This window comes from Lepidothrix coronata, unplaced genomic scaffold (genome assembly GCF_001604755.1).
Source record: "Lepidothrix coronata isolate B3197 unplaced genomic scaffold, Lepidothrix_coronata-1.0 Scaffold40, whole genome shotgun sequence".
Lineage (NCBI taxonomy): Eukaryota > Metazoa > Chordata > Aves > Passeriformes > Pipridae > Lepidothrix > Lepidothrix coronata.
Window position 1 is genome coordinate 209,802 of NW_016690220.1, and position 27,956 is coordinate 237,757.

Sequence of the window (27,956 nt, forward strand, 5' to 3'; positions counted from 1 at the left end):
TCATATATTTCCCTTGTGGTTATGTTTTCCCCCTCCCCCCAAATATTTAGGTATTGCTGACAACAGCTTGCCTCAAATGCTATTTAAGCAAAAAGACATCACAAGACATATGCTATCCTAAGATAACACACACCTCTGAAGTGCTGTTAGGTGTAACTGATACCTTCAACTGCCTGATGAATTTGTTATCTCAAAGAAACACAAGGTTTGGGAATGCCTTATATTTTAAACTAAACCCAAATTTAGTCTATAAATAAATAAATAAAATCTGTGATTTTGCATCCTTTAAAAAAAAAAAAGGAGAAAACATCTGACTTGGAGTAAACCCTAACTTCTGACTCCCACACAAGACTACAATTTCAGCTTCATATCTGTGATATGACAAAACCAATCATTTTAATGGCTATTTTGCTGTTGTTTGAAGTAACAGAGATAATGAAGTAATAACTGAGGTTTGAGATTACTAACCTGGAAACTAAAGTTCTAAAAGTAGGAGGGCAAATCTTCCCCCATGGGTCCTGTACAAGGAAGAGTACCTCATGCTCTAAATCCACGTTAAGTAAGCAGCTGTATCCAAGTTACAATAATCATCAATCGAGAGAGCACTTTTGTCTTTCACATGGACACTTTCTCAATAGAGATTCTGCACTTTAAAAGGATGAAGGGTTGGATTTTTGCCCTCACCACCACTAAAGTGTAACCAAATCCATTAAAAGAGTATCCACAAAAGACAATTCTGAGACTTGCTTCTCTCCTAGTCTTATACCCTGTAAAGTTTGCATGCTACGATACATTTCAGGATATGCAATTTATACTGGCACTGATTACAGAAAAGAAAGATTTCTCTATTCTTCTCTAACCTCAAGCCATTAGTGGCCAAGTGGTTCAACAAAGCAATTAACAATGATTCCAATCTGACTGCTTGTATGCTTAAAATCAAGCCAGCAGTTATAAGTTTTGCTGGATCAGGGCCAAAGTATTCTGTTATTTGCCAGTTCAAACTCATGCTGTCTATAAACAAGGAAAACAAATTCACTATGAAAGTAAGTTCTCTACACATTTACAAATCCATCCAGGTCACTGGAAATAATGTCTAGATATCAGTCACAAAATAGGGCACAGCAATCACACACCAAGTACAAGGATCCAAAAGTCTCATTCAAGAGATTCACTGAAAATTATAATGAAAAACTCAGAAGTTTTTTCCATAGTTTCAATAAAATTCATTATATGTTTTTCACCTCCCTAAAAACATACAGACTTGGTGCTGATAAATCTTGTAGGCAGTCAAAAGAAAACTGAGAATAAGAAAAAGTTATTGATCCTCCCATTGTAAAGGGTTCCCTTAACTGCAGCTAAGCTGCTCTTGACTTCTACAGTCTTGCCCATTCACTGTAAAGCAATCCAGTGCTTGAACAAGACTACTGGGTTAAAAAGTAATAAAGTGAAGTCAAGTGAGACCTAGTAAAACTTGTATTTGTAAAATGCACCTGCAGAAAACACATTATCTACCAATGCTAGGCCAAACCATGCATTACTTCTAAAACCTGTACAGTGCTGGAACTCACTCATGTTTGAGCTCCCACGGAATTTAACCCACCACATCCACCGAGAGCATCTATTGTCAAACCTAATGCATTAACAAAGAAAACCTGACTCAGTTTAAGACTGATGAAGGGCAAACTGTGAACCATAACGTTAAGAACAGCAAAAAGATTTAACATTAAAGGCATTTAAACAAGCCCTTCGTTAGCAGCCATTTACAGACCAGTATAATCCCACTGAACAGAGTCATGGCACTACTGAAATATTTGAGAATCAGATTAAAAACATTTCCATTTCAATTTTCATTCCTGAATCTTGCTTTACTAGCCGGGGGGGAGTCCTTGCTCTCTGATCAGAAACTCCTCGAAAATAAAAGCACTACACAATGAGATCTTATGACCATATATGTCACAAAGCAGTATTTTACATGTAATAGAAACATCCAGTACTAAGAATTACCAGAGATGTTAAACTGACTTTTACAAGGCAGCAAGGCCAGGGTAGGTGTCAAGAAGTGAGAGTTTTGTCAAAGCTGAGTTTCTATGCAGCTGGATTTCCAACTGCACATCCCTATATGCAGACATTTACAACACTTGCTGAAGAAGAGCTAAAAGCCCACTATGAAAACTGGAACCCCAGTGCAACTGACTTAAACAAAAAGGGGCATTTTTGTATGCACAAACTGAAATCAAGATGGCTAATAGCTTTCCACATTCTTGGAAATATTTTTTTTTTAAATGCCAGTGTATGGTAAGCATGGAATGGAGAATGATGACTCGGGAAGGACTTTTAAACGAAGACACAAGCAATCCTTTGAAGCAGCTCTTTGGACAACATTTCTAAAAACTGTGGAAGTAGCAGCATGAAAAACTCATCTTGGACATCTTACATATGCTTCAGGGCAAGGCTTATCCCACTATCACCTACCTTTAAGAAACTACATTTGCTTCCTTGTTTCCTAACAGATAAAATAAAGGTTGGGTAAACCTATCTCTCCCTTAGCATCTGGTACAAATTTTCTTCCAAGCTGAGCTATGTTTTTGGTTGCTCATATCACACAACTACAGCTACAATAAACTACCTAAACACACCTGTCTAACTGTGTCTCTTGTTACTGTATATGGTAACCTGCAAAAAAGGAACACTAACAATTAAAGCTAAATACAGTAGAAGTATCTTTGACATGCATTAAGTTCTTCAGTACTTAAACAAAATCCCCACTGAAATGTTTGCAAGGAATAAAAGCAGTGCAACAGTTGGACTAATAATTTCAAAATGCTGCAAAAGAAGTTGTCTCTGAGCCACCATAAAGGCAACCTCTATTGTGAGAAGTCATTAATCTACTGAAGCATCTCAAGCTCAGCCAGCAGTCCTTAGTTCTGACTTGAGCTGTGTGTTATCTGTTCCTCATCCCTCTGTCCCATTGCGAGAAGAACTTGAATTATTATTGTTTAACACTCTTGCTGGCCACCCACATTATATGCGACTGCGTAAAACACGACCTAGTAACAAAGTGTGGTAATCAGGAACACAGTGGAAGTTACCCAAGATGTCTACAGGGCATTTGTTAAACCTTCCTTAGTTGGTATGATGTCAGGGTAATGTACAGCATTAAAGGGTACAGACTTTAGTATCCCAAAGCACTGCTGCCTCATTCCAGTAAAAAACTTTTTGTGTGAGTTTCTTAAAACACAGCTCCCATCATCAGCCTAAAATACAGAAGGGGCAGGCAACTTCATGTGTGCGAGGTACCCTGCCAAGGAAGGTTTTAACCATACCTGTGACTTTTCTCTATTCCTCTCCTCTTGATACACACTGGAGTGATTCTGGGTGCCAGAATTTTTCTTGTTATCCATGTTCTTGGGACAATCAGCTTAATTTCTATTTTGCTCTGTTTCCTCAGTAGTTCTTCCCATTCACATCAACCCACAGTTAAAGAGAAATAAAAGCAAAAACTATCGCTGATAGCAGCACCACAGGTAAATATATACTCACACAGGAGATATCCTCTGCAACCCTGAAGAGTGTACAAGAGTCCAAAGGGTAGGAAAGAGGTAAGTGCTGCTGTGGAGATACACACAGGCCTGTACTGGTGAAAAACGATGCTTCAACCTGCAGTGCTTTGCAGAGAAACTTCGGATCATGAGAAAGTACCACACTGCACGTGGCTTTGCTAACGTGCCATCAGGATTGGACTAAGGCAGATATAAAAAAGAAATTTCTCAATGGTATTATTAGATGTGTTCAAACTGGTAATTGATGTAGTCCTGATCCACCAAATTTGCTTTAAGGAACAGCTGGAACCTTGAAAAGTCCCAAACAACATCTAATGGATCTTACGGCTGGCACAGGGTCCTTGCCTCTGCCCAGATTCCCCTATGATCTGAATCATCAATTTGCTGTATTTTGAAGTCCCAGAGTTTCATTGATCTCACTGGCATTAACAATCAAAACAATCAGTTTGGCTTGTAAAGTTGATGGGGTTTTATATTCCAACAACCACTCCTCAGCAATGCCAAAATTAACTGGTGAATGTGTAATCACAGCATAACACTTTTGTCTTCAGTTCTGAGACACTGTTCCTTCTTGAAACTAACTCACTTCTTGGAAGCCTAGGGCAATAGTTACCAATTGTCCAGCACCAAAACATTGTCCAATTCATTATATGCTCCTTCAGCAAACCAAATATGCTAAATAACTTAAACATACTTAAGACTGTATATATAGAACAAGATATCATTTGGCATAAAATGCCCAAAGAGCACTGCCTTCAGCGGAACAACACTGTGGGATTTATAGAGCCTGGCATGAGAAGTATTTAAAGTGTGATTATTCAAGACATATAGTAAAAATGTTTGATTTTTAAACAGTAGAGAGAACTTCCCTTGCACACAGAGAAACATTTTTTCATGTAAGAACAATGAAGTCCTGGTATTGCATATTGGCAGCTGTTTCTTGCACTTATGTTAGCAACAGGAAACATCTCCTAGGACTATCTTTTTCTGTTCTCTGGAACTACTGTACATTTTTAGTTTTCTGATTTAATTTGTTTATACTGTTTTATTCTTACTGTTCCCTTCCTCCTCAAAATTACAGCCTTGCCACTTTACTAAAATATTAAAGCAAATCCAGGCGATTTTTACTTTTGTATTTTAAATAAAAAGACTTTTGAAATTAAGCACTTTCCATTAAAGTTCCAGGTCTTGGATTTGTTATAATTTATATCTCAGCAAAACAAAGTCCAAATTTATGCTTCATAAATCTCTCCTACTCTTCTTCCTGACCTACCCAGCATGCTGGCACTGCCTTGGAGGGTTTGAACCCGAATGCCATTCCACACCTATCTTCAGCTCCCATCCTCTTTGAAACCTCGCTGCACAGCACAGCTCCCTTCAACAAGGTCCTGCTTCTCTCTAGCTTCAAATTGTCCTTTCTCTCCCCCCTGCACCTTACTCCCACCTCTTGTCTTGCCCCTTCACGGCATTCACGTTCCTGAGCAAGTCCCACCACGCCACCAGTAACTTCCAACCAAGTACAGCCATGCACCACTGTTTTGTATTCATTGTTGGGGTTTTTTGTATATTCTGTGCAGTATAGCAACTTGTGTCCACCCACAAGCTTCTTGGGCTGAAAGCAGTGATCCTACAGGGCCCAGCACAACAGTCCTCACTCACAATCAGCCCCTTCCTGCATTAGTCAGTGTAATAAAAACAGCATGTGTGCAGTATGAGTGAATCGGTCTCGCCTTGAAGCATTTCAAAAATTCAGAGGAGTCTGATGAAAGCAGAAAGAAAGGCAAAGAGAAGGGAGAGAAGAGGCAGGAAATAACAAAAAAGAAAATGGACAAGATGGTTTTCCCTGGAAGCAGCATTCTGAGGTGCAACATCCTCCCCTTTCCCTGATGTCCTTCCCCGACAAGGTCAGGCTAGGAGCAGCATACCTCTCCTTCCTTCCTATGTTACACTCTTTTTCTTTTGTTTTTTTCCCTTCCTAAATTACTTTTAACATTTACTTCCACACCAGTCTGACACTTACATGCAAGAAGTAGTACCACCTTTATGGCACTCCTTTACTGACTGAGCTAAGACAAGTCTGTGCTTTTACTAAGTCTGCTGAGCACCAAGAGGTATTAAAATTGTTTTCACTTCTTTTCTTCATCTTCCCACCTGCCAACAGCAGTAACAGCCTCAAAAATTGTACTTCCTTCTTCACTGCAGGACGGAAATAGTTCATAGAGCCTAATGTAACAAACTGTAACACCTTCACTGCTAAACACACCATGGCAATGAAGAGGCTCACGCCTTAAAAATACTAAACACCAAATTCACTGACATATCTAAAACTACATTTCAGCCAAGAAGCTGAAAGATTATAAAAATAGTGTTTTCCCTTCACTTTTATCAACACATACATAATCCCTCTCTACTCTCTCAGTCATAGCTCTATGGCTCTTTATAGGGAAAAAAAAAAAAAAAAAAAAAAAAAAAAACAATCAACAATCTCAAGTTGGAGAACACAACCTTGGATGGTTCAGACAGCTTTGGATGCAACTCAGAGAAAATTCAGATACAGTTGGGTAGTGGCTTGAATGATAAATAAAAACAAAGACTCAGCTGGAAGGAAGACCTCAAAAATATTCCAAGTCTGCTGTCAACAAAGCAAATGTGCTTTGAGTCACCTCTTCCCACGTGGCTGTCACGCAAAGCACACCTACTTCTTGCATGATCTTTGCATGATAGGTATCACACAGTATACTACATCTAATTCTAGAAAACTCTAGAAAACACATTTTTACTCTCCTTCCAATCAGATGAAATACACTTTGTAGTCTTATCCCCGGCAGTTGATAAACTGGGTTTGCAAATACTACGTTCCCCCCCTCCCCCTCCCTTGTGCTGAGAAATCATGATGTTACTCCCCAAAGGCAGATGTGTTAGGAAAAAAGAAGTGCCTACCCTGGGGGCTTTAAACCCCATTTCACATGCAAGGTGCAGTTCTTGCTCTTCTCCCAGTAAGCCCTACCAGTACTTCACAGTCCCTGTCACCCTCAGCCTCAACACCTGTTGGCCCAGGACCATACAGGTCCACTGCCAGCTTCCCTGTTGCAAGACACTGTGCGTCAACAGCACTGCTCAGATTATTAAGAATTAAAGGCACAAAGAAGTACTTTCAGCTGTGTCAAGGCCACAACATTCAGTACTTGGCAGTCTCAAGGCCTTTTTCTGACACAGGATAACATAGTAATGCGTCAAAGGGGGAAAAAACATTAAAGATAGGAAAGTGAAAAAAAACCCCAACAGATACTATATAACCTTATGAATAGCACAAGATTTTCCTGACCACAGCCTGAGTAAAAATAATACTGCAGAAATAATTTCAGGAACAGGAACCGAGAGCACTGCTTGCCTGCCTCCACTGGGGAGGGAGGCTGTCCATGGGGCTGGAGAGCTGCTCTTGATGGAAAAGCTTCACCTGGAAGAATAACTAAAAAAAGCTGCAGAAAAGGATAGCAAACTACAGCACTTCTAGGACAAAATGTGCTTCAAGGCCATACCAGAACACCTGATTTTAACAGGCACATACAAGAGGGCAGAATTTGGCCTATATTCCTTACACCTTAAATTACTGTTCACAGGGGAGGGAAAGAAAGCCTCTTGAGTTTAAAATCTTGAGATTAAAACTAATTCTACAGCTTGCTGGACAGAAGGGCACTTCAGCAGAAATGTACTATTGAAAACACCCTGAGGGAGAACACAATATAAGGGCCGTGACAGTAAATGTGCATAGCAAAAAGAGACAACTGAGAAACTTAAGTCCTGAACACTGACCTATGAAACCTCCTCTAAACAAAATAACAAAAAAAACCAAAACAACCTCTCCACCTTTCTTTCAAATTCAAAAAAAATCTCTGTCACCTGTAAAAAAAATCACTTCATTGAGGCAGTGATTTGGGTTAAATAAACTCTACTAAAGAGCAAGGGTAATATTCTTCTTGGATTAAAACATTTCTTATTAGCCAATTAAGCACCTGATAGCTCTTCACCTGTGATGTTAGCAAAGATAAAATGAAGCAGCCACCCTCCTCACCCATCACTGCAAACAAATCCCATTTCCAAGATGCACCTTTATTTAGGCTCATTAGTTTGCTGCTTCTTTACAGTTAAAGAAGATGAGGACCAATTTGATATCCACAGAAACAAGTTTTCAAGTGTTGGCTAGTAACAACAGTTAACCCAGTAACTTTAATTCCTGAGAGGAAACTGCTGTGTGACTCTTAACTCTTCCCTTTCACTCCTGCAACAAGGGCTCAAAGCTTGAGCTGAAGCAAGAACCAGAACATTCAAAGATATGAGACAGCTCTTCTTGCTATAAATAAAGTGTTTAATATGGAAAGTGTGTAAAAACAGTTTTCCTATTTGAACATCATGCGAAAAAGTGTTATGGTGTTTTTTACCCCATCTCCAGAGAGATGGTTTTTCATCACAGCTGTTTTGATAAGGGCACTGAACATTACAGTTGTAAAACATGGCACCCTACTTAACTCTAGACAAAGCTACAGTTTTATTACCGCATCTTGTGTCAACTGTACCAAAGTATTTCAGGTGGCAGCTGATGGATTTTCACAAAATAACTATGCACGCTCCCATAAGAAACTTTGTTTAAGTGTTCAAGAATCCAACAGCAGATGGAAAAGCCAAAGTCTGAGTCTTTTAAATGAGCAAGTAATTATACTGAAAGTATTTGTCAGCTTGTCGCTAGGACTTTCTGGAGTTGTTTACAGAAAGGGCAAGAAAGCATTAAAAAAAAAAAAGTGGAGCTCTTGGATTAATTTACTTTTCTGTTCTAGTGTGCACTCAGTTTGTCCATTGGGGACTTGATCCAAAAGTAAAAGGAAGTTTATGACTGTCTCTGTAAGTTTAAGGACAAAAAGATGGGTTTAATTTTTTAGAATTTCAACCCTTTGGAGTTCTCTTCCCTCTACACCTTACATTTGGAAGTTATATTGCCAAACAGTGTCAGTCATAACTTTAGTTGTCCTAAAATCATGAAACATGCACGAAAGAAACTTAATGACAAAATAAATGTATCCCACATTGCTTCAAAAATTTATGAAAAACATGTAACAATACACAATTCTGGAAAAAGTCGTTTTGTTGCTGCAGGGTCTGAAGCCAGGAAAAAGGGTAACATACATAATATCCTGAAAGAACAAGGTAATTGAATAAACCCACCCTCTTTTACAATGGTGCAGATTACTTCATCCACGATGGTCTTGAAAATGAGTTTAACTCTATAGATAACTACGTTCTTCACAACAAAAGGAATGAAAATGAGAGGAAGGCATTATTGTTCACCAAACAGAAACCAAACAAAAACCAGCAGAAGGGCTAGCAAGGAAAGAATGGTTAATCTCACATTTCTAAAAGGGTATTATAAACAAAGCATGGAGAACAACAAAAATAAAAGATTAAAAAAAAAAAGAAGATACAAAAGTGCTTAATGGAGTTCTTTTAAATATTTACTTTGCTACTATTTGGAGAATAATTTGTTCCATTTAGTAGCATTGGGCTCAAAGGACCGCTTTAATCCAGAGAGATTAATTATAGCCTTTGGAGTTATAAACACAATTTGGGAAGTGAAGCAGAGAAGAGGAGAGAGACTCCTCTCATGCTGGCGATTAACAAGTTTATGTGCTTTGGGCCTAGATTACACAGGCTGTGACCCTGCTACACCTGTACACTACAGGCAGAACACTGCACAGGGTACCCATGAACTGAGGAAGAACAGCCCCCAGGATATCCAGGGAAGACACTACCCTACCCTACAGTGTTGCTATAGGCAACTAAGATACTTCTCAGGTGTCCTTCACTAGCATATTATGAAGACATCACCTGATCTCACTTTATTACCTGCATCAGAAACGAGCCACCATGCTGAGACAAGCAGGAGGCACGAGACCCCATCCACACTGCCTTTAAACCTCTCACATGCTTTCACATATTTCTTCACCTGCTCATTGCTGTGTCTCACACCAGGAGACACAGGGACCAGTAACATTAGCAAGGAAAGGCTGGAAGTGATCTTACCTAGCAAGGGGTTGGCTGCTCCCTCCTCTGAGCTCTCCTCAGCCCCCTCCTCCCCCAAGCCGGAGGTGGCCGAGTCCTCTGGGGCGGATGCAGAGCCAGGGGTGCTAGGCCCGCTGACGGACCCCAAGTCACCTTCCTCACTGCTGGAGCCGTAGCGATCAGGCTGAGCAGCTGTCCCGCCCTCACTGCAGCTCCTCCGCTCCTTGCGGTGCACCCGGGAGTGCAGCACCATTTGGTGGTAGGTGCGGAAGATCTTTCCACACTCAAAGCACTCAGTGGACTTGTTCTGGGCGGCCCGCCGGCTCTGCCGTGAGGCAGGGCGGTAGTCCAGATCCCCCTGGGCAAGCGGGCAGCTCTCCCCTGGCGGGGCATTGCTGGTTTTCTCTGGGCGCCCACTGGTGCAGCTCTTCTTCTTGGGGTTGCTGGGCGAGTCCTGGTCTCGCTTGCGCTTCTCCTGGTTGACAAGGATATACTCCCTCTTATCCTTGTCATACGTCACGTCCGCATCTGCCAGGGCCTCATCCCATCCCACATACTTCACATACTCCGAGGGCTCCACTACTTTTCCTTTGGTGGCCAGCTGCCAAGCTTGGTAGCTACTGACCGGATCCAGCTCGGCTACTCTTTTCCCAGGTTGCCCTCTTGTAACTCTATCCAGTGCTACAGATGGCCGTAGATTGAGACACTGCAAGAAAAACTGCTTCGTTACCGAGGAGCTCAGGCTCCCATCGGTCAAGCCCTCAGCTTTATCCCCGGTGCTGCCCGGCTGCACCCGGTAGTGAACAACATTATGCGCTTTCAGGCTTTCCATATTTGTAAACAGATTTCCACACTTGGTGCAAACTTCATACAGAGATAGGCCTGTCACAATTGTCTCCTCTTGTATCACGTCATTGATAGTGGCTATGAGCTCCAAATCATTTTTTGGTTTGTTTTTGCTCCCAGACCTGGGGCCATGCGACTTCATGTGGTTTTTGAGAAACCAGGGCTCTTTGAATCTCCTGCCACAAATATGGCATCCGTGATCAAATGAGCCCCTATGCTTTTTCATGTGAGCTTTCAGGAACCAGGTTTGACTAAAGGCCTGACCGCAGACTTCGCATGGAAACTCGCCTGCACTCAGCTCGCTCTTGCAGTTCTCAGTGTAGGTCTCCCCATTGGGGACCTGAGCTGTTATATGGTCCTTCTCTATGTGGTTTAACAGCGTCTCCTCCCTCAAGGTCATGTAGCTGCACAACCTGCACTTGAACGGTTTGTGGACCTGGTGCAGATGCTGCTCCAGGTCCTTCTTCCTTTCAAATTTGTTTTTGCAGAAGGTGCACTGGTAAGAGGTCAGCTTGCTATCCTCCTCGGCTGGCACCGTCTCTGTGACCTCCTTCTTGCTGCTTCTCAACAAGATCTTGCTGCTATCGACCTGAGCAGTACCATTCAAGATCTTGTTGCAGGCAGATGTACTTTTAGTGGGGCTGGTGCACCCGCCAAGGCCCTCTGAAACACCCATCTCCCCCAGCTGTGCCTCTCCCATCTCCACCTCGTGTCCCTGACTTAAAGTGCCTGTTCTGTGACTACGGATGTGAATCTTCAGGTTGCCTTTTTGGGAAGCTCTATGATCACAGTAAGGGCATTTGTAGGGCTTCTCACCCGTGTGCTTCCTCATGTGTTGTGACAGGGAGCTCTGAAAAGGAAAACTTTTACCGCAGATGCAACAGCTGTGACACATGGTCTTGTCAGCATCCATATCGTTCTTGCTTAGCTTGCCAGGGCTGGAGGATCTCCGTAACTCCATTTCTGCCTCTCTTCTACGATCCATCAGTATTACTGCAACAACAGGTAAGCGGGGCAGGAGCACAAAAGCATGTCTGGCAGCAGAGGAGGGCTGGACCGCATTTTCAATCATACGGTTCTGCAGAGAAGTGGTTTTATTGCTTCAGTCTCAGGGTAACGTTTCTCCTTTCAGCTGCTCAGGAGAGTCCAAAGTGAAAATTTCCCTCCGTGTGCTCTGTAAGAAGATGGCATAGATCACCTGAAACAAGAACAAAATCATACAAATGTACAGATTCTTAAATATATTAAAATATATTTGTGTTTCAACAATTCTATCACTTGCCCCATACTCAGAAGCACACCATACGACAATTTACTGCACCAAAAAGCAGCAGTTTCTCCTTCTGCTGATATTCTAGACTTCAATGACAAGCGTAATTACTAAATAAGTAAAATGCATAAAACAGGAAACATTCATTTACATACACTCACATCACAGTGTCTTGAATGAAGTGAAACCTTTAAAAATATTTTTTTGTTTTAAAACCAGGCAGAAGTGGCTAAAAATACACCTTAAATGAGGAAAACATTTCTTGAGGGGGTTATTACACTCTAAATCTGTGGCTTTACCATCATGTGTAATTTCATGTAAAATACTTACTTGCCAAAGATAAAAGGCTTTCCTAGAAACTTTAGCAAGTATCATATTCCTACTGGCAACTACATTACTTTGCGCCTAAGACAGCTCTGCTGTGCTTGATGTGGCATGCACAGAGCAGGCGCAGAGGCTGAGGATGCTCAGTACTTTGATTAGAGAGCAAACAAGAACCCAGAACCTGAGGAAGCATTCATGAAAACTAAAAGTTACTTCCTGAGGGACAATGAAGGGAAAAAAAATCCTCCAAGGGTAAAATTTAGTCTAAAACTAACAAGAAACTGATTATGTGTGTAGGTATCAAATTACCTTAAAAGTGAGTGATTTATGTCAACAGGACATACAGGAAATCACAGCACCACCCACCTCAATGAAACAGAATCTTAACCATAAACAAACAAACAAAACAAGAAACAACTCTGATTAACAGAGTAATAAAAGTTTAAATGTTTTTGTATCTTGTCATGATTAAATGCAAGAGTCAGTATCCGCCTCAGTGGAAGATGAAACACACCCCAGCAATTCTCCCCCTTATATACAGCAAAAACCAATGGTCAAGATCCCCACAGATTGTTTTACACTGCAGTAATTGGAAAAGAAACAATCTTCCTGCCCCCCACCCCCCCTCATTAAGGGCTACAAACACCACATGACTAAGATCAAAGAACACAGCATTCTCTAATGAAGAGAACTGATCTACTGCCACATTAAGAAAACAGCAGCTTCTTAAAATGTAGCTAAAAATATGCAGAGCATTAACAAGACCATCTATGCGCATATCCATCACTTAATATCTATGACTCAACAAAGAGCTACAGATTTACAACTGTAAATTTTAACATTTCTCACTGTATTCACCTCTGAGTCTCTTCAATATGTAAATAAATAGTCCAACCACAACACAAGCACAAGCTTAATAAAAAGCAAGGTAAGACTGTCACAATTATCGTCTTGGTTACACACTAGAGAACAACTTTATTACATTTAAGTTAATTTAGCCTTCTTATTTGCTACAAGACCATTCATTTCTGGGTTTGATTTTCTGCATATCTAGTATCCATTCAGCATGTTAAGAGTTATCAAACAGCATCAACCCAAACTACCTGTTCCTCAGAGAGCATTCAATGATATTTAAGGGATGAGTTACAAAAACAATTTCATTTCTTGAACAAATCAATTTTTTATTATTGCTGAAAAAAAAATAAATTTCACAAATTCAGAAGTCTAAATGAGCAGGAAGTTTACAAACTAGAGTACCTAAATTAATTTCTAAAATTAGCTATTAAAAGTAAATTCAGGGACAGCCTCGGAAGAAATTTCCTGGCTCTATAAAGGATGGCAGCCACTGAAGTTGTAGCTGTACCAGAAGGTACAAACATGCCAAAAAGCAAATACAAATGAGGTTTACACTGCACATTGATAGATGAAACAATTCAGAGTAGCATCTTATCTATTTGACCCATAATCTAACTCTGCCAAGTAACAACCCGTATTGCCTTCTAATCAAAGACTTAACCTAGAACTCATTAAATCATACACCAAGTAACTTCTTGATCAAGTATACTATCATGCTAAATGCAAGCAACAGCTTTTTCCGAAATGATCCACATAATTTCAGGGATAAAAACCAGAAAACTTTGGGGACAGATTTTTTCAGATATTTTATACAATGTTTTCTACATTCTTAATATTCTACAGTTTTCACCAGTGAGAATACTGCTTTTATTGGCAGGCCAACTTTTAGGCTATTGACTTTTTTTTTATTTATTTTTAAATATAGGTCCCTTTTTAACTCAACTTTCTACAGTGCTTCCTGTCTGAAAGTTCAAAAGAGCTCTAAGAGCCAAACTTAGACAAGAATGCTGTATGCAGCAGCTCAAGCACATATAAATCCAAAGCTTCAGACCCTTTGTTTACTTGGCCACAGATTCCCTGGGCTTAGTCTTGACATATTTCACTTTAATTATTTATAGCATTTTCATTAATGAAACTTAGTTATGAAAATGAGGCTATGAAGAAAGCACTACTTATAAGAAGGGTATTAGCCACTCACAGGAGATCCCCCTAGTCCTATATTAAATTAGGCCTGAGGGGGGAAAAAGAGTTAAAAAATTAATGAATTATTTTATTAGTCTAAAATACTTAATGGAAGTGTTATTGTCTTCAACAAAATATTAAAAAAAATTGTTTTGTCTTTATTACTTTATCTTGGCCAATGCACTGCAATTTATAACTTTAGAAGTGGAAATAAATTATTCCTAGATTTTAATTATTCGAATTCATACACATTTAACACCCACAAAATCTCAAGTCTGATCCTCCACAGACAAAAATTCCACTGGGAGTAAGGGTGTTCAACCAACCTGAGCTTGCTTTACACAGTCTATGGAGGTCTACCCTAGGCTTTGGTAAATCGATTGACACAAACGTATATGAACAACTCATGATTCCCCCTTCATATCATTTGAGCGTCACTTAAAAGTAATTCTTCTACAGGGGCTCTCTGCAGAACAGCAAAGCCAGTTGTTCATTGGAAAGTAGCAAATAAAATTACAACTTTCAAAAAAGCTTCAATTCAGAAGACTGAACATAACAATGAGAAAAAAACCCACTTGTAAAAAAATCCTACAAATAGAAAATAACACTCTGGCTTAATAATTTTTACCTCAATATTAATTAGTAAACATCAAAGATGGCACAAGGGATGGAAGATGTCAACTGGTAAAATCAGATTACACCAATTACTCTTCCATTGCAAGTAGAATCTTGCCATAGCTATTTTTGTTTCTTTCTGGATGACTGTGATGATAAAAATAGTTGTATTTTGAAATAATTCCAACTTTGAAAGTATTCTGAAATAAGTCTCTCTCAGCACACATGGAATGCAGCCACCTCCAGCTACCCCCAGGCTACCAAAAGGGTTTCACCTCTCAGCAATTTCAGGTGGTAACCAGTAACCTTTCAGTGCTTTGGTCCAAGCTCGCTCTGCAGTTCCACAGCACTGGTTTGTCACACAGAATCCATGGCAGAGTTACACCCAGCCTGCAGATTTCTCCCAGACTGTCACAGCACAGAAATCCCCACTAGCAGAGAGGCAAGCCATAAGGAAACGCAAGTGAACGTAAACTGCAAATTAATATGTAGTCTTTAAAAATATTGTGTGTGTTTTAATGGCACTGCAGTCTATGCCAAATGCCATACAACTTCATGGGGTGGGGGTGTGATATTCTGTTGTAAGGGGCATATGAACTAGATTAAGTTTATTTTGTTGAATTAAGAATCAGCAGTTCATGTAAGAAGCAGCTGGCCAGTATCCATGAGACATTTTCAGCCCCTTTAAAATACACTAAGGCACTTATCTTCACTGTTTACACGCAAGTTTGGAATATAAAGCAACATGGAAGAGAAATGTGAACAAAAACCCAAAAACAGGAGGGGTGGTGTGCTGTGAAATGCCTTTGCACCGCCAAATATTTTAGTTATAATGCTTGTTCCTGCACCATTGCCTCACAGAGATTCTTTGCCTTGACCCATATGGGAATAAATACACACTTTTTTTTATTCCTAGTTCCCCTGAAAAGGAAAACAAGCTTTCCTACATGTTTAAACCAAGAACTTGTCAGAACCTACACTAATTTAAACATTTAGGCATCCAAACTTCTCTAGTTTTTAAAACTAACTTGGATAGAGCTCTTGGTTTGAGAGAAAACACATTTGACCAAACAGACTTGCTCTCCCCACAGAGCCCCAGAGTCTTTTCCAAGTTCAGCCCTGGCTTCCCCAGTGAGGCTGTGGTAGCCTGGCCCTCCCAGCAGCTCAGCAGGTATGCTGGTGCATGGCTGCATCGTCCTCGCAACTTCGGCAAGACCCTCCCTTAGTCTTGACATGAAGTATGCGTAAAAGTACAGGGAAACAGCACTTTATTTAACACAGGAGCACCCTGAATACCTATTACTCTTCTCTTCATGCCACCCTCACATTCTGAAAGAGGACTAGGTATGTGGGGACTGCCCACAGGGTGAGACAGACCCTCTTAAGGACCTTTTGTGCCTCCTGGAAAACAACTAATAAAAAGAGAAATTGAAAATAAACAACACAGAAAAATTGGGGGGGAAACAAGAAAAAAATTATGCAAAGATACCACACTGGAAAAATAATTGCAAATTGATTTCTTACATACAAATATCCTGTGCAGTGAAGACAGAGGAATACATACAAGAAAATTATTCCTGTTCCAACATACAGCAGACTATACATTTTTTTTAAAATTTCTCTTCAATTAAACTTGACTTTAAAAATCACATTGCATAAGCTGTGTAAGTAATAAATTAGAACATACACTCTGGGAAGCTACCTATTCAAAAAGGACAGTGTATCTTTTAAAACAAACTGCTTTCAGGCTGGGTCCCATCTGAAAGCAAAATGCACTGGAGAGATATCGCTCTTCTAATCTCCAAGAGATTTGAACATACACTGCAACCACTCCACCATGTTCCTCTGCAAAAATCAAAAAGGACTTAAAAAAAAAAAAAAAAACCAACTGTGAGGCGTGATCTTGTGGAAAAATACCTTACTGAAATTTCTTTCAAATGATGAAATGATAGGAGATAGCATGCAAATATCTAGGTGAATTTGAGGAAATTGTATATTTCAAGAACAACCTGGAGAGAGGATCTCTCCTGATTTGAGGAGGCTCAGGTTGCCCCAGAACCAAACAGGCTTTGCCATTCAGAGTAAAGAGACCAGAAGAGAGCTAAGTGCAGCAAGAGAAGGGACAAAGGACAGAGAATTGCCCCACCAGCCTTCAAGCTCACTGAATCGCAGAGACCTTTCTCCCCTTCCATGTCTTCTCCCCAGGCTACAGACTCCATCCTCCACACGCACCAGCCTTGCCCTGCCTGCATGTCCTCCTCATCACTTTGTGAGGGGACATGGCTTCTTCTGGACATCCGGATCCCATGGGGGTCATTAGTCCATCATCCTGACTAAAAGCTTGATCCCACCATCCTTATTTAGGCCCCAGTCCAACTGAAATGCCTCTTCTAGACCATGGCACTAGACCATTTATGCCTTGAGCTGATAGCATCCTTCAGACTACACCACAGCACAGAAGAGAGAGCTTATCTCTTAAACAGTAAGCCTACAGCTGAATTTGTAGGCAATTCTGGCATTCCGCAACCTATAAAGGTAAAGGCAGCATAACTCTGAACTGATTTTCTTAGAGTAATCCAAACTAACCTAGTAAAAACCTATCTAAAAATCCCAAGGCAGTTGTAGAAGACTGTCAAATTTTCAAACGCTTTCAGTTATTAAAAGCGGCAATCTTGACAACAGACCTCCTAAAGTCTGTTTAAGCCTGCCAAAACTGACACAAGACTGAAAAAGAAAAATAAAAAGCTCCTGGAAAAACAAACAAGAAATTTCTATTAGTCTACTTCCACTCAGGCTTTATAAAATCCTTCAGTAGCATTTTGCAATACTTTTTTGTTTCATTATTTTCTACCAGCCTTCCCCTGCAGCTGGTGAAGCTCTTCCCATTTGCAAAGTTTGCTGTCTGAACCGTGAGATATTGTTTTGAGCTTCTCCCAATACATCATATGTTTTTGTGTCTTTCTCCCTCCATGAGCTAATGACATTTTGCAGCAGGCTTCTGAGCAGCAGCCAGGGCTGGGAAAGCAGAGTCAGGCCTTTCTCAACCGATGCCGCACCCTTAACAAGGGAGAGAATACACTGAAATAAAGGTAAAAACACTAATGCTGGAGAAGCTGGAGGTAGGCATTTGCAGAGAGGTGATCGCTCTCAAAACAAAAATCAACAAAACCTCTGTAACCCAGATTTTTTTGTGGCTCCTCAAGAAACAGTTCAGGAGCAAGGCAGGGTGGAAAGGAGTTTGCTTTCACACTGCTATGAGATATGTTGAGAAACACAAAGCTGTCACCCACTCAGTACATATTTTGTGTTTTAGTATACTGTGCATGTTTGTCTTCTGAGAGACAAAGAAATGTACTTTACTAGTTACACTGTAGTATTCTAAGCAATGAATTGAAATGTATCATTAACATCCAGGACAAGCTTTATCTTGCTACCAAAACAAAGGGACTATTCTTTGAACAAATTGAGGGGGAAAATCCCATAATGACAATGAAGAGTTCCTCTCCCTAAAAACTGTGCTACACAAGAGTAACAATTACAGGCTTATATTCTACAGACTGAGGTTGCGAATGGCTGCATGAAGCAACGCATTCACTATTGGGAGAGTAAGTACCATTGATGACAAGGCCTTGGGGCTTCTGCTGTTCACAGACCAATCAATAATCCATTATGAACAAACTACATTTCCCCTCTAATATGAAGAAATGAATAAAAGGGAACCAGTAACACTAGTACTTTCATGGAAAAAAAAAAAACAACAACAATGCAGAAATCACAAAATGCCATCACAAGACTTAAAACTAGACAGAACCACCCACAATAATCCTTTATTTTACAGCAGTCGCTGGAGACCACTACATTATATTCAAAAAAAAAAAAAAGTTTATTTTAAAGGCAAGATTTTTTCAAGGCTACTTATTCTGGCTGCAGGACAAAACAAAAAGCAAAAAGCAACATTAATCTTTCAAGGCAAGGAGGAGAAAATGAAATAACTTCACCCAAACATCTACCAGCTTGCTTCAAACTATTTTCTAATGCAACATAAAAAAGAACTTCTAATTAGAAATAACTGTCCAAATGTGACTGGTCAACCATAACAAGACTTTATTGCAGCAGCTGCATTACCATCCAGACATGAGGCCCTGAAACTGTTGTTCTCCCATTGTCATTGTCACATGCTACAATACAATTAAGAGAGGATCCATTTAAGCAGCACAACCATAGCAAAGCTCAGCATCGTCAGTCCAGTTCCTACCTAGACCTCTCAACACAGCACCAGAAGGCAACAGAGGAGAAAAGTTCCCCTGAAAAATTACAGATAAAGTCCCTAAATTAAAAAAAAAAAAAGAAGAGAGAGACGGAGGAAAAAAGTTACTGATTTTTTTTGTATGGGTAACTATAAATTAGACTCAAAGGAAACACTGAGACCGATATTACTAATGCATAAGGCAGTCTATGTCCTTTTTCTGAAATGTAAAGACTAGTAGTTAAAGTTGACCTTGCGGGGTGGGGGGCTAGCAGGAATGAATGCACAATGTGATTATTGATCAGCCCTAGAAAAGCCAAGAACTGCACTAGTGCAGATGTGATTTTTCTTTTCCTAGGGTCATTAATGATATATATTGGCAAGTCAAAAGCTCTTATTTTGACACACTGTAACAGTATCATTAATTCTGAAAATAAGCTTCATTTTAAGTTCAAAAAAAAACCCCAAACACTTAAAATAAAAAAAAAAATATAAACAAATAAAATAAGATAAAAAAAACCCCAAACAATCAAAAACCAAAAACACAACCAAAAAAAAAAAAGCCTCCATTTTTCTTCATGTAACAGTAATCTTTTCCTATTTGGCCACACCCACTATGGGAGTTACTTTAGTGGCTTACTATTCCCCAAGACTAAGAATTAAAAATTGAAGAAACGCTTACAGTTCTGATAGTTTCAAATCAAACACTAAGTCAGTTACAAGCAAAGTCACCTCAATACTGTGTATTACCTCCTTATTCAAATCGATGGCATTGATGCTGTCTATTCATGCATGTCTGTGGAGATGCATATATATATGGGCAGCACAGTATTTTCCCAGCACCCAATAGTGCTTTTATATTTAATGATCTTGTTAGGGTTTCCACTGCAGACCGATTTACATGGAGTTGTAACACGGCCATTTTAAATCTTCAGTGTGGGGGCTGATTTCAAACTGTATGGGCAGGGTATTTTCCTCCCAGTATGCTCTGTTACGGGCTCAGTTTGTATCTTAAAACGGTAACATGCAGGAGTGCAGTACTCCGCACACCCAGACACACACCCCTTCTTGCTGCCTCTTTCATCTGTCCCATCAATGCAACCTACACACAAACCACATCCTTAGCTGCCATAAGTGCGCACAGTGCCATGAAATCAATTTGTACCAATTCAGAAGCTGTACCGCTAGCTAAAACTGGAATGCCTTTGTGCTGTGTAAATCAAGACCTGAATGCAAGCAAAACACAAGCATAATTAAAAGTAAACATTTTGAATTGTTGATTTCCTACCCCAGCGAAAGTTACATAGCAGCCTTGTCTTAAGTGCCCAAATTCCACTCTGTCACAACTAACAATTACACCATTAAGGAACAAACTTCAGTGCTTTAGTAGATTCATACAGCGCTGTAACAACTTGTCCATGGCAGACCTCAAATGCAAAAAGCTGTATGTTTAATACCAAGCAAGTTTACTAGCTACAGCTATGTGTTCGCCAGGTCAATGGAAGGTAAATATTATTTCTATGGGACACTGCTACAAAATAAGCTGTGTGGAGAATTAAGAAATTCAAGGTAATAAATTAATTTCACTCATACCTAATATATCCTACTGCTTAAATTGCTACAGTAAAATCATTACCTTATAAATGTAAGTGTTGCCAAGCGTTAACCTGTTAACAGACTTAGAATTACAGCACTGTGCTTTGATTAACTACTAACGTCTTACTGTAACAAAAAGTTATTTTTGAAGTAACACCAGCAAGTTGTTTTCTTACTTTTTACCCCTCCACCCTATAAAGGAATTGTAAAGCAGTGAGACAAGAGCAAAAAGATTGCATTTAAAAAAAAAGGGGAGGGTTGGGGAGGTGGGGGAGGAGTGGGACAGAGGGAGAAAGAGCAGAGGGAAAATGTAGAGGAACTGTGCCCTGTAATACAGGAAGGTATAATCATATGAAATAAGCCATAAAAGCATTCTATTAAACATTACCTTCTGAGATAGCACTGCTTAACAGTGAGAAGCACCACAAAACTCACAAAACACACACCACCAAAACCTCATTTGCAGATGTTGGGTTACTTTTTTGTGTGTGTGTATATATATGTATATAGAGAGATACAGCTGTCAAAATATAAATTTAAGCTCTTATAAAGCAGAAAACAGGATGGACGAGCTCTATTTTAGGAAGCTTTCTTAAACGTTTAAGAACTTAAGCAGGTAATTCATTAAGACTTTCAATCACACTTTTTCCACTCTCTGCAACATTTCTGAATGTCAAGTATGCAGACTATGCCCAGGCCCAAGCGAGGACACTGCACTTCAGAAATCCCAAACCAGCCAAGCTGAAGCTTGCTCTACACCACCTGAGACTCAGGAGCTGCTGCGTTGCTTAAACTGCACACAGCTTTGGCTCTGTGACACCAGTCCCAAACTGGCAGAGGACACTGCTAAAGGCCAATCTGTGGATAGCCAGTGTCTCAGAAATACCTTCATTTCACTTTCTTTACACTAAGGTACACAGTACCTCTCAAGTTTGATTCATCCACAAGCGTAATTTGTGATGATGAGCACTTAATAAAATACCTGACTGCTAGTAGTTTAAAAGAAGGATCACAAGTTCCTAAATTCACCAGCAATTTTAAAGATGAGATGATGTCAGCTATTGCTTCACTACTTCAACAATTCATTTGGAGTTTTCTGCAGATGTGATCATTAAAAGCTATTTCCAGTACAAATCCAGCTTTGAAATATATTGAATTGTGTACTGGCCTGTCACTGTCAGCATAGAAAAGCAAACAGATACAGCCAGTACAATAAAAGTGACATAACCATAAAGCATGAGTTGACTTGCACACTAAAGTAACTACTTTTCTCCTCTTTTTATTTATCTACTTTTTTAAACACAAAGGGAAGAAACCAATAGTCTTGTATATCAAATGAATACAAAGCACAAGATGACTTTTTCTGGATTTCAAAGCTTCCAGTCAGAAGAAAAGAAACTAAACTTAAAATCAAATCTTTCAGCTGTCAGTTGGTCTGACTTATTTTGGTATGAAGCGCCGAACTATCTCTGTGGAACGTCACTGCAGTGTATCATCCAAAGACACAAACATTCCATCCAGTCCTTATAAATAAAATTTCAAGGCACATTTTACCAATCCTGTTAACCTTGCTCTTACTGTGGCACAATGGAAAGCATGCTTCAGAATTTCGCAGGTCAGGACATTGTGGAATCACAAGATAAACCCTGATAACTCTGTTCTGAACTACTCTGAACATGTACTTCCCCTCTCCTTGCCATTTAATCAAAGACTTTGAGTCTTTAGGCCCCTCCCTCACCTACAGTGTATATTTTCCCAGAACTCCAAAGACAGAAATTTACAGAAGTGCAGAAAATTATTCTGTTGTTACATCCTCCGTGAAAAAAAAAGGCCTGGATAGACATCTATCCCCAAAACCATTCACGAGCTCATTGCTGGCTTTGGGAACAGGAAGGTAGAATTAAGAGCAGAAAAAAAGCAAAGGAACAAAACCCACCCCTACTTCAATACTCTTGTTAACAGCCTCAGCACACAAATGCTGAGCAACTACTTCAAAACAAAACAAAACCTCTGAAATTATCACTCATAGGATAGCAAGCAGGCAAGTCTGCAAGGAAGAAAGGTCTGTTGCACAGGCTGTTGCCAGTTTATTTATTTTTCCATACAACTACAACTTGCAAGACAAATCTATCAACTGGTAGGAAAAACATGAATTACATACACCAAGAACACAAATCTGTTTGCATCACAAAATACTACAGTTAAACTTTACTACTCCTTTCAAAGAAATGAGTCTATGTACCACATGTACACACCAAAACCCACCCTCTCCTCTCACACTCTTCACAAAGAGAACTCAGCACGCCGTCATTACTATCCACATGTCAATTCACTTCCACGGCAGCCCATGTCCCTGTGCTTCCCACTTGCACCCACACCACTTCAGTGGCACTGACCTCCTTCCTGCTAGTCTCCTACCTGGCTCCACCCCAGCTCTGTCACCACTATGTCTCCAAGCCCCAGCTATCCACGCACACTGCCTGCCTGTCAGATCCCTTCTGGATCACCTGCAGCCAGCTGCTAGGTGCACAATCCCTTCCCCAGCCACTGCTATTCCACAGATGCAGTTTAAAGGCCACTTTTCCCCACTCTTCCCTTTCCGTCCGCCTGCTCTTCAGACCTGCTTTCTCAGTTCTCCCCAACACTTCTGCTTCTTCCATAAGCACATTTGTCTTCTCTCTCTCCCAAACCTGTTTGGGCCCTTCATGACTAATTCTTCCATTTGGGCCCTCCCTCATTAGCATGGTTTCAGTCCCTGCTCACTGGCTCCTTGCTTGCCAGGACATTTCAGCACAATCTCAACTGCCTCCTCCTTCCCCTTTCTGTCCTCTTCCCTAGAAGATGCTCACTCTTCAGGCTTTTATATCATCACTTACAACAGAGGCATTTGCAGCCACCAAGCTTGGAACTTATTTCCCTCTGTCTGTTCAATAACTGCCCCTCTCCTAAAAATCAAAGGATGTCAACACCTGTGTCAAATGCCTCACGTGTTCAAGCGCCATTTTCTTCTTCAAGGACCCACACAGTTCCACCCTCTGCTCACCTCTTTTGTGTGGGCAGTGATTCACTTCCCTAAGACATCTTTTATATCGGTTTCCCACTTTCCACCTTGCCTTCTGACGCTGCATTTAGAACTCTTTTTTCATTGTATTTCGTTATATTTCATTATATTTTTCATTCATTCTTAAAAGCATATTTTCCACACGTGACTCAAAATTATTTTCCAAAATTAAATCCATCACTCAGTTTTGCTGGGTTTTTCCCCCTAAAGCATAATATGTGTACTATGTATTGCTATGTTCTATTTGGTATGTATATTCCTCAAGGCAGGGACTTGGGATCCTTTATACGTATTCTTTTATGTACTTTTATACAGTGCCAAATGTTCCAACTTCAAATAATTTCTAAGAGCAAATTATCATTATAAAGTTAAGATTCACCTTTTCAAAGAGTCAAAGTCCGTCTTTTCATCAGAGACACAGAGAGAAGTTGAGAAATAGCTTCTTTCCCATAAGATCTAAAAGTAAACTGATCCCCTCCTCTGCCTAGCCAGAGTTCATCTCTTGGTTAACCAAAAGGACCATCAAATAGTAAAGAAGCTAACAAGGCATAAATAACACATAACTAACCTCTAGCCTCTCTGAAACCAGATTTCCACCCAATGTTATGCATTTACAGGATATTAATAACAAACAAGAAGTATAATGACAAAAAATTCAAGTGCCACATTTCTCTCCATTTCTTCACAAGCAATTAGAAAAACTGTGGGTTATGCAGAACATCAAATTAAAGTGTAAGATCCTTAATGGTGAGGTACTCTTCTTACAGGGGTTAGTCTCTTTCTACACCTGGGACTGTAAGTATGATTTGAAAGCTTTCCAAACTCACTTTCCTCCAGAACATGCATGCTGCTTTATATCACACATTCTACCATTCTGCAAAAAGAAATCTACTCCTTTACCCCTCAGGGCAATGCTGAAGCAAGTGGATTTTCCAACAGAGAAGCACAACGTAACTGTGACTCTTTAACTCCAAGAGCAGAATTTGAGCCACACTGCTAAATCCTTAAACCTGTTACACAACAAATAAGCATGGATTACAGCGTGGCTGGTTCATTATGGGATGTTTTGTGATGCTATTCCTAACACACAAACACCATTTGTCTTGGCCACACACATAAAGACCATTCTCCTATTTTTTGTTACACATCTTTATCATCGCTTTCACTTCTCTGCATCTCACCCATTTATTACTCACCTACTCCCTATTTAATATACTTTTACATTTTAGACAGTGCTAAATAATCACGATAGAACACCACAGTATTATACTTCCTCCGTATATAAACAACAGATCGCGCTACAGTTACTTGACACTTCTTACTACCAAAACAAAACAATTATATCTATATATTATCTTTAGTACTCCATGGCTACTCCACTTGCAGCACTAAACAGAGAACATATAAATAAAAAGAAGCAATCTATGCTGGGAGGTTTATGTTTCAGTAGAAATATCAAGCAAAAGTTATAGAAAATGTCTGACTAAAAGCACATTTTTAGGCAAGTGTAATCTAATTTTGTCAGGTTTACAATAGTCAGCTACAACGTTTGCTAATACTTTAGAGGATTTGGGATTTTTTTTTTAAAACAGGTTTAGATAAGCACACTTGTATTTACTTCCTTAGGTAATGGGTACATTTATCAAAGCCACTGTTTATAATCTGAAGAGAAGATTTTCTCACAAGAAAAAACTTGCCATACATATATATATAAAATAAAAATTAAAAAACAAAAACAAAAAAAAACCAGCCTCACAACCTGACTAGAAGTAAAAAACATAATCTTGGAGGAAAAACACACATAGCATTATCACTACTGGGTATGGGGTCAAAAGTACACCACCTTATCTATAATCAAGCATTTTCTAAACATAAGGAAACTTCTTTCATTAAACCCTTGTATCAGGCTTGTAATCAAGTAGGACAACTCCTTTCAACATCACAACTCTGAAAATACAGCTTTACAACCAAATGCATCATTCCTCATTCTGTTACACTTCTCTACTGACAAGCTTTCAAGTGTCTCCCACGTGTGATTGATTCAATTAACAAGTCAAGGTGTTAATTAAAAACAATATCCAAAACCAGGTTTGGATAAAACTTGCACAGAAAAAACAATAAAAATTATTATTTTAGTACTGCCAACCCAGAACACTAAATCTCATGGGTCAGCACTAAAATATCATGATACATCCATAAACTTCAATGAGGTTTTTGAACATAGCTGTGGATTTTCTTATTTGTCTTTTGAGCTTTTACAGTACACTCAGTCATATCTCAAGCTTATTCCAACGACAACAAAATCAAGGAAATTTCTGTTTTCTGAGGCTTACATCTTCTGTTTTGCACTGGACTGCAGAAAAAGAGGCTTTGGGAAATGATCCCTACAGTCTTCACTGACAAAATTGTGAAGTGGGAACACCATAACTGAAGAAAACAGATGTGGTATTCCTTTGCTCTGCTGCTTCACTCAGAAAATACTCCTCAGAAGGCTACAATAGCTTACCTATAAAAATACAATACAGGGGGACAGAAAAATCCCTCCACATATGCATTCAGTGGATGGCCAGTCAGATTTACAGACCACACACAGTCTCCACTCACTCCACCGCCATTTAAAGGTAATCAAAAAATTAGGCAAAAGAAAGAAAACTATTTTATTTTGTTTGGAAAAAAGTAATATTTTATTCAGGTATATAACATCTGAGATCTAGGTTCATAAGTATTTTCTGTAATGTTTTTGACTAAATGTAACAAAATTAAGAACACTAAAGGTAAAATACAATGTTAAAAAAATGTTAATTTGTTGAGCCTATATAAAAACCTAGATACCTACTGATAGACATCCAATGCCATATACTTCTTGGGCCAGCTACTTCTCTCCTGCAGGACTCAGGTTCTTAGCTAAATCTGCCAGGTGCCTTCTGGTGCGAATGTGGCACAAATATTGCAAAACCTTTGAATGGCATTAAAATACCTTGATCTTCTGCCAGAATGTTTCTAGTATAACCCTGCATATAGGTAGAATAAATGGTGACACCACCATTGTAAGACAAGACAGCTCTGAGGGAGCAGACAAAACTCATTGTGTCTCACTAGGTTTGTCATTTGCAAAACTGTGTCTGTCTTGGGTACAGCTAAAGGCAGCTGCAGCATCTGCTAACACCAAAACCAGTAAGAGGAAAAGATTAGGTTGTTTCAACACAAACTATTACGTATCCCATAAGTCAACAGACCAGCCCTCTGAGACACAGCAGTAATGCTGAAAAATAAGGTCTAGAATAGCATCTGTTTCACCATTTATTCTCTAGCATATTATCAGCTTGCAACTTGTGAAGACAACATTCCTCCATATGCTTCAGACAACAAACCGAAGGTCCAAAGGGTGGTCTCACCCTGCTACCTAGATGCTTCCTCGTGCTGCCTTCTAGATGACTGGACCAACAACAGAGGCTGGTCAAGACTCTGAAGTGGTGTTTTGCCACCATGGGGCCCCATCATCAGTCAACACGCTATCTCTTGCACAAGAAAACTGTTCTTTGGGAACCCTGTTATGGCAGTTTAATACAGCTCATTTAATCAGCAAGCTTCTCTCATCTCAGGGCTTGCAGAAAGACTGCCAGCTTACCAGAAGTTTAGAACACTCAAGGCTTTGCTTACAAATTGTGAGTCAAATTCTGAGTCAGGCAGGTGTCCCTCCTGACCTACCGCAACGACTTTAGCGGAATCACTGCACACGTACACCCACACAAGAAGGGAGACACCAGCCCTTCAGTTTTTGTTAAGTGCAAGGCTGACATTTATCTATCTTTCTCAGACATTTGGAATTATTTCCTTTTGCAACAGAATTCTTTTTAAACCCTGCCTGAGCCTACAAGGTGCAAATCAACTGGAAACCAAGGCACCCAAAATTTCAAGCAAGTTCCCAATTCACCTAGCACCTCACCACCATCTAACGGATTCAAATGAGGATCAATATTTGCAAATGGACATACTCCTGAATGAAAAGCCCATGCAGGGCTAAGAAACCAAAAAGACAGAGACGACCTCTAGCTTAGCCACTGAGCTGCAAACTGATCAAACTGGGAGTCCCCCAGCAGGAGTTGCCACCAAAGGCTTGCCCCACTTCTCCACACTCCTTCCCCAAGCGCAGCTTCCACCAAGCACCGTCAAAGGTAAGATACAGGATGGAGTACATGAACCTTCAGCCTGATCCAGTTCAGACCCTCTTATGTTCCCATGACTATTAATAACAAATCTCAAGCCAACTCCTACTGTACAAGAAAAAGGTGAAGGCCTCCCTGCATTCAGATCTTACAGCTCAGCCACCTCCCGTTGCAGGGTGGGGAA

The 27,956-nt window shown here is 39.9% G+C and overlaps 1 protein-coding gene across 1 annotated transcript in view; it reads right to left on the minus strand.

Moving 5' to 3' along the window:
* The window catches only part of ZNF516 (zinc finger protein 516), a 99,304-nt gene that overhangs the window by 48,055 nt on the left and 23,293 nt on the right, over positions 1 to 27,956 (minus strand). The window contains exon 2 of the mRNA XM_017813308.1: positions 9,633 to 11,655. Within this exon, the coding sequence (XP_017668797.1) occupies positions 9,633 to 11,529 (1,897 nt within the window). The 5' untranslated portion in view covers positions 11,530 to 11,655. The remainder of the gene's footprint in view (positions 1 to 9,632; positions 11,656 to 27,956) is intronic.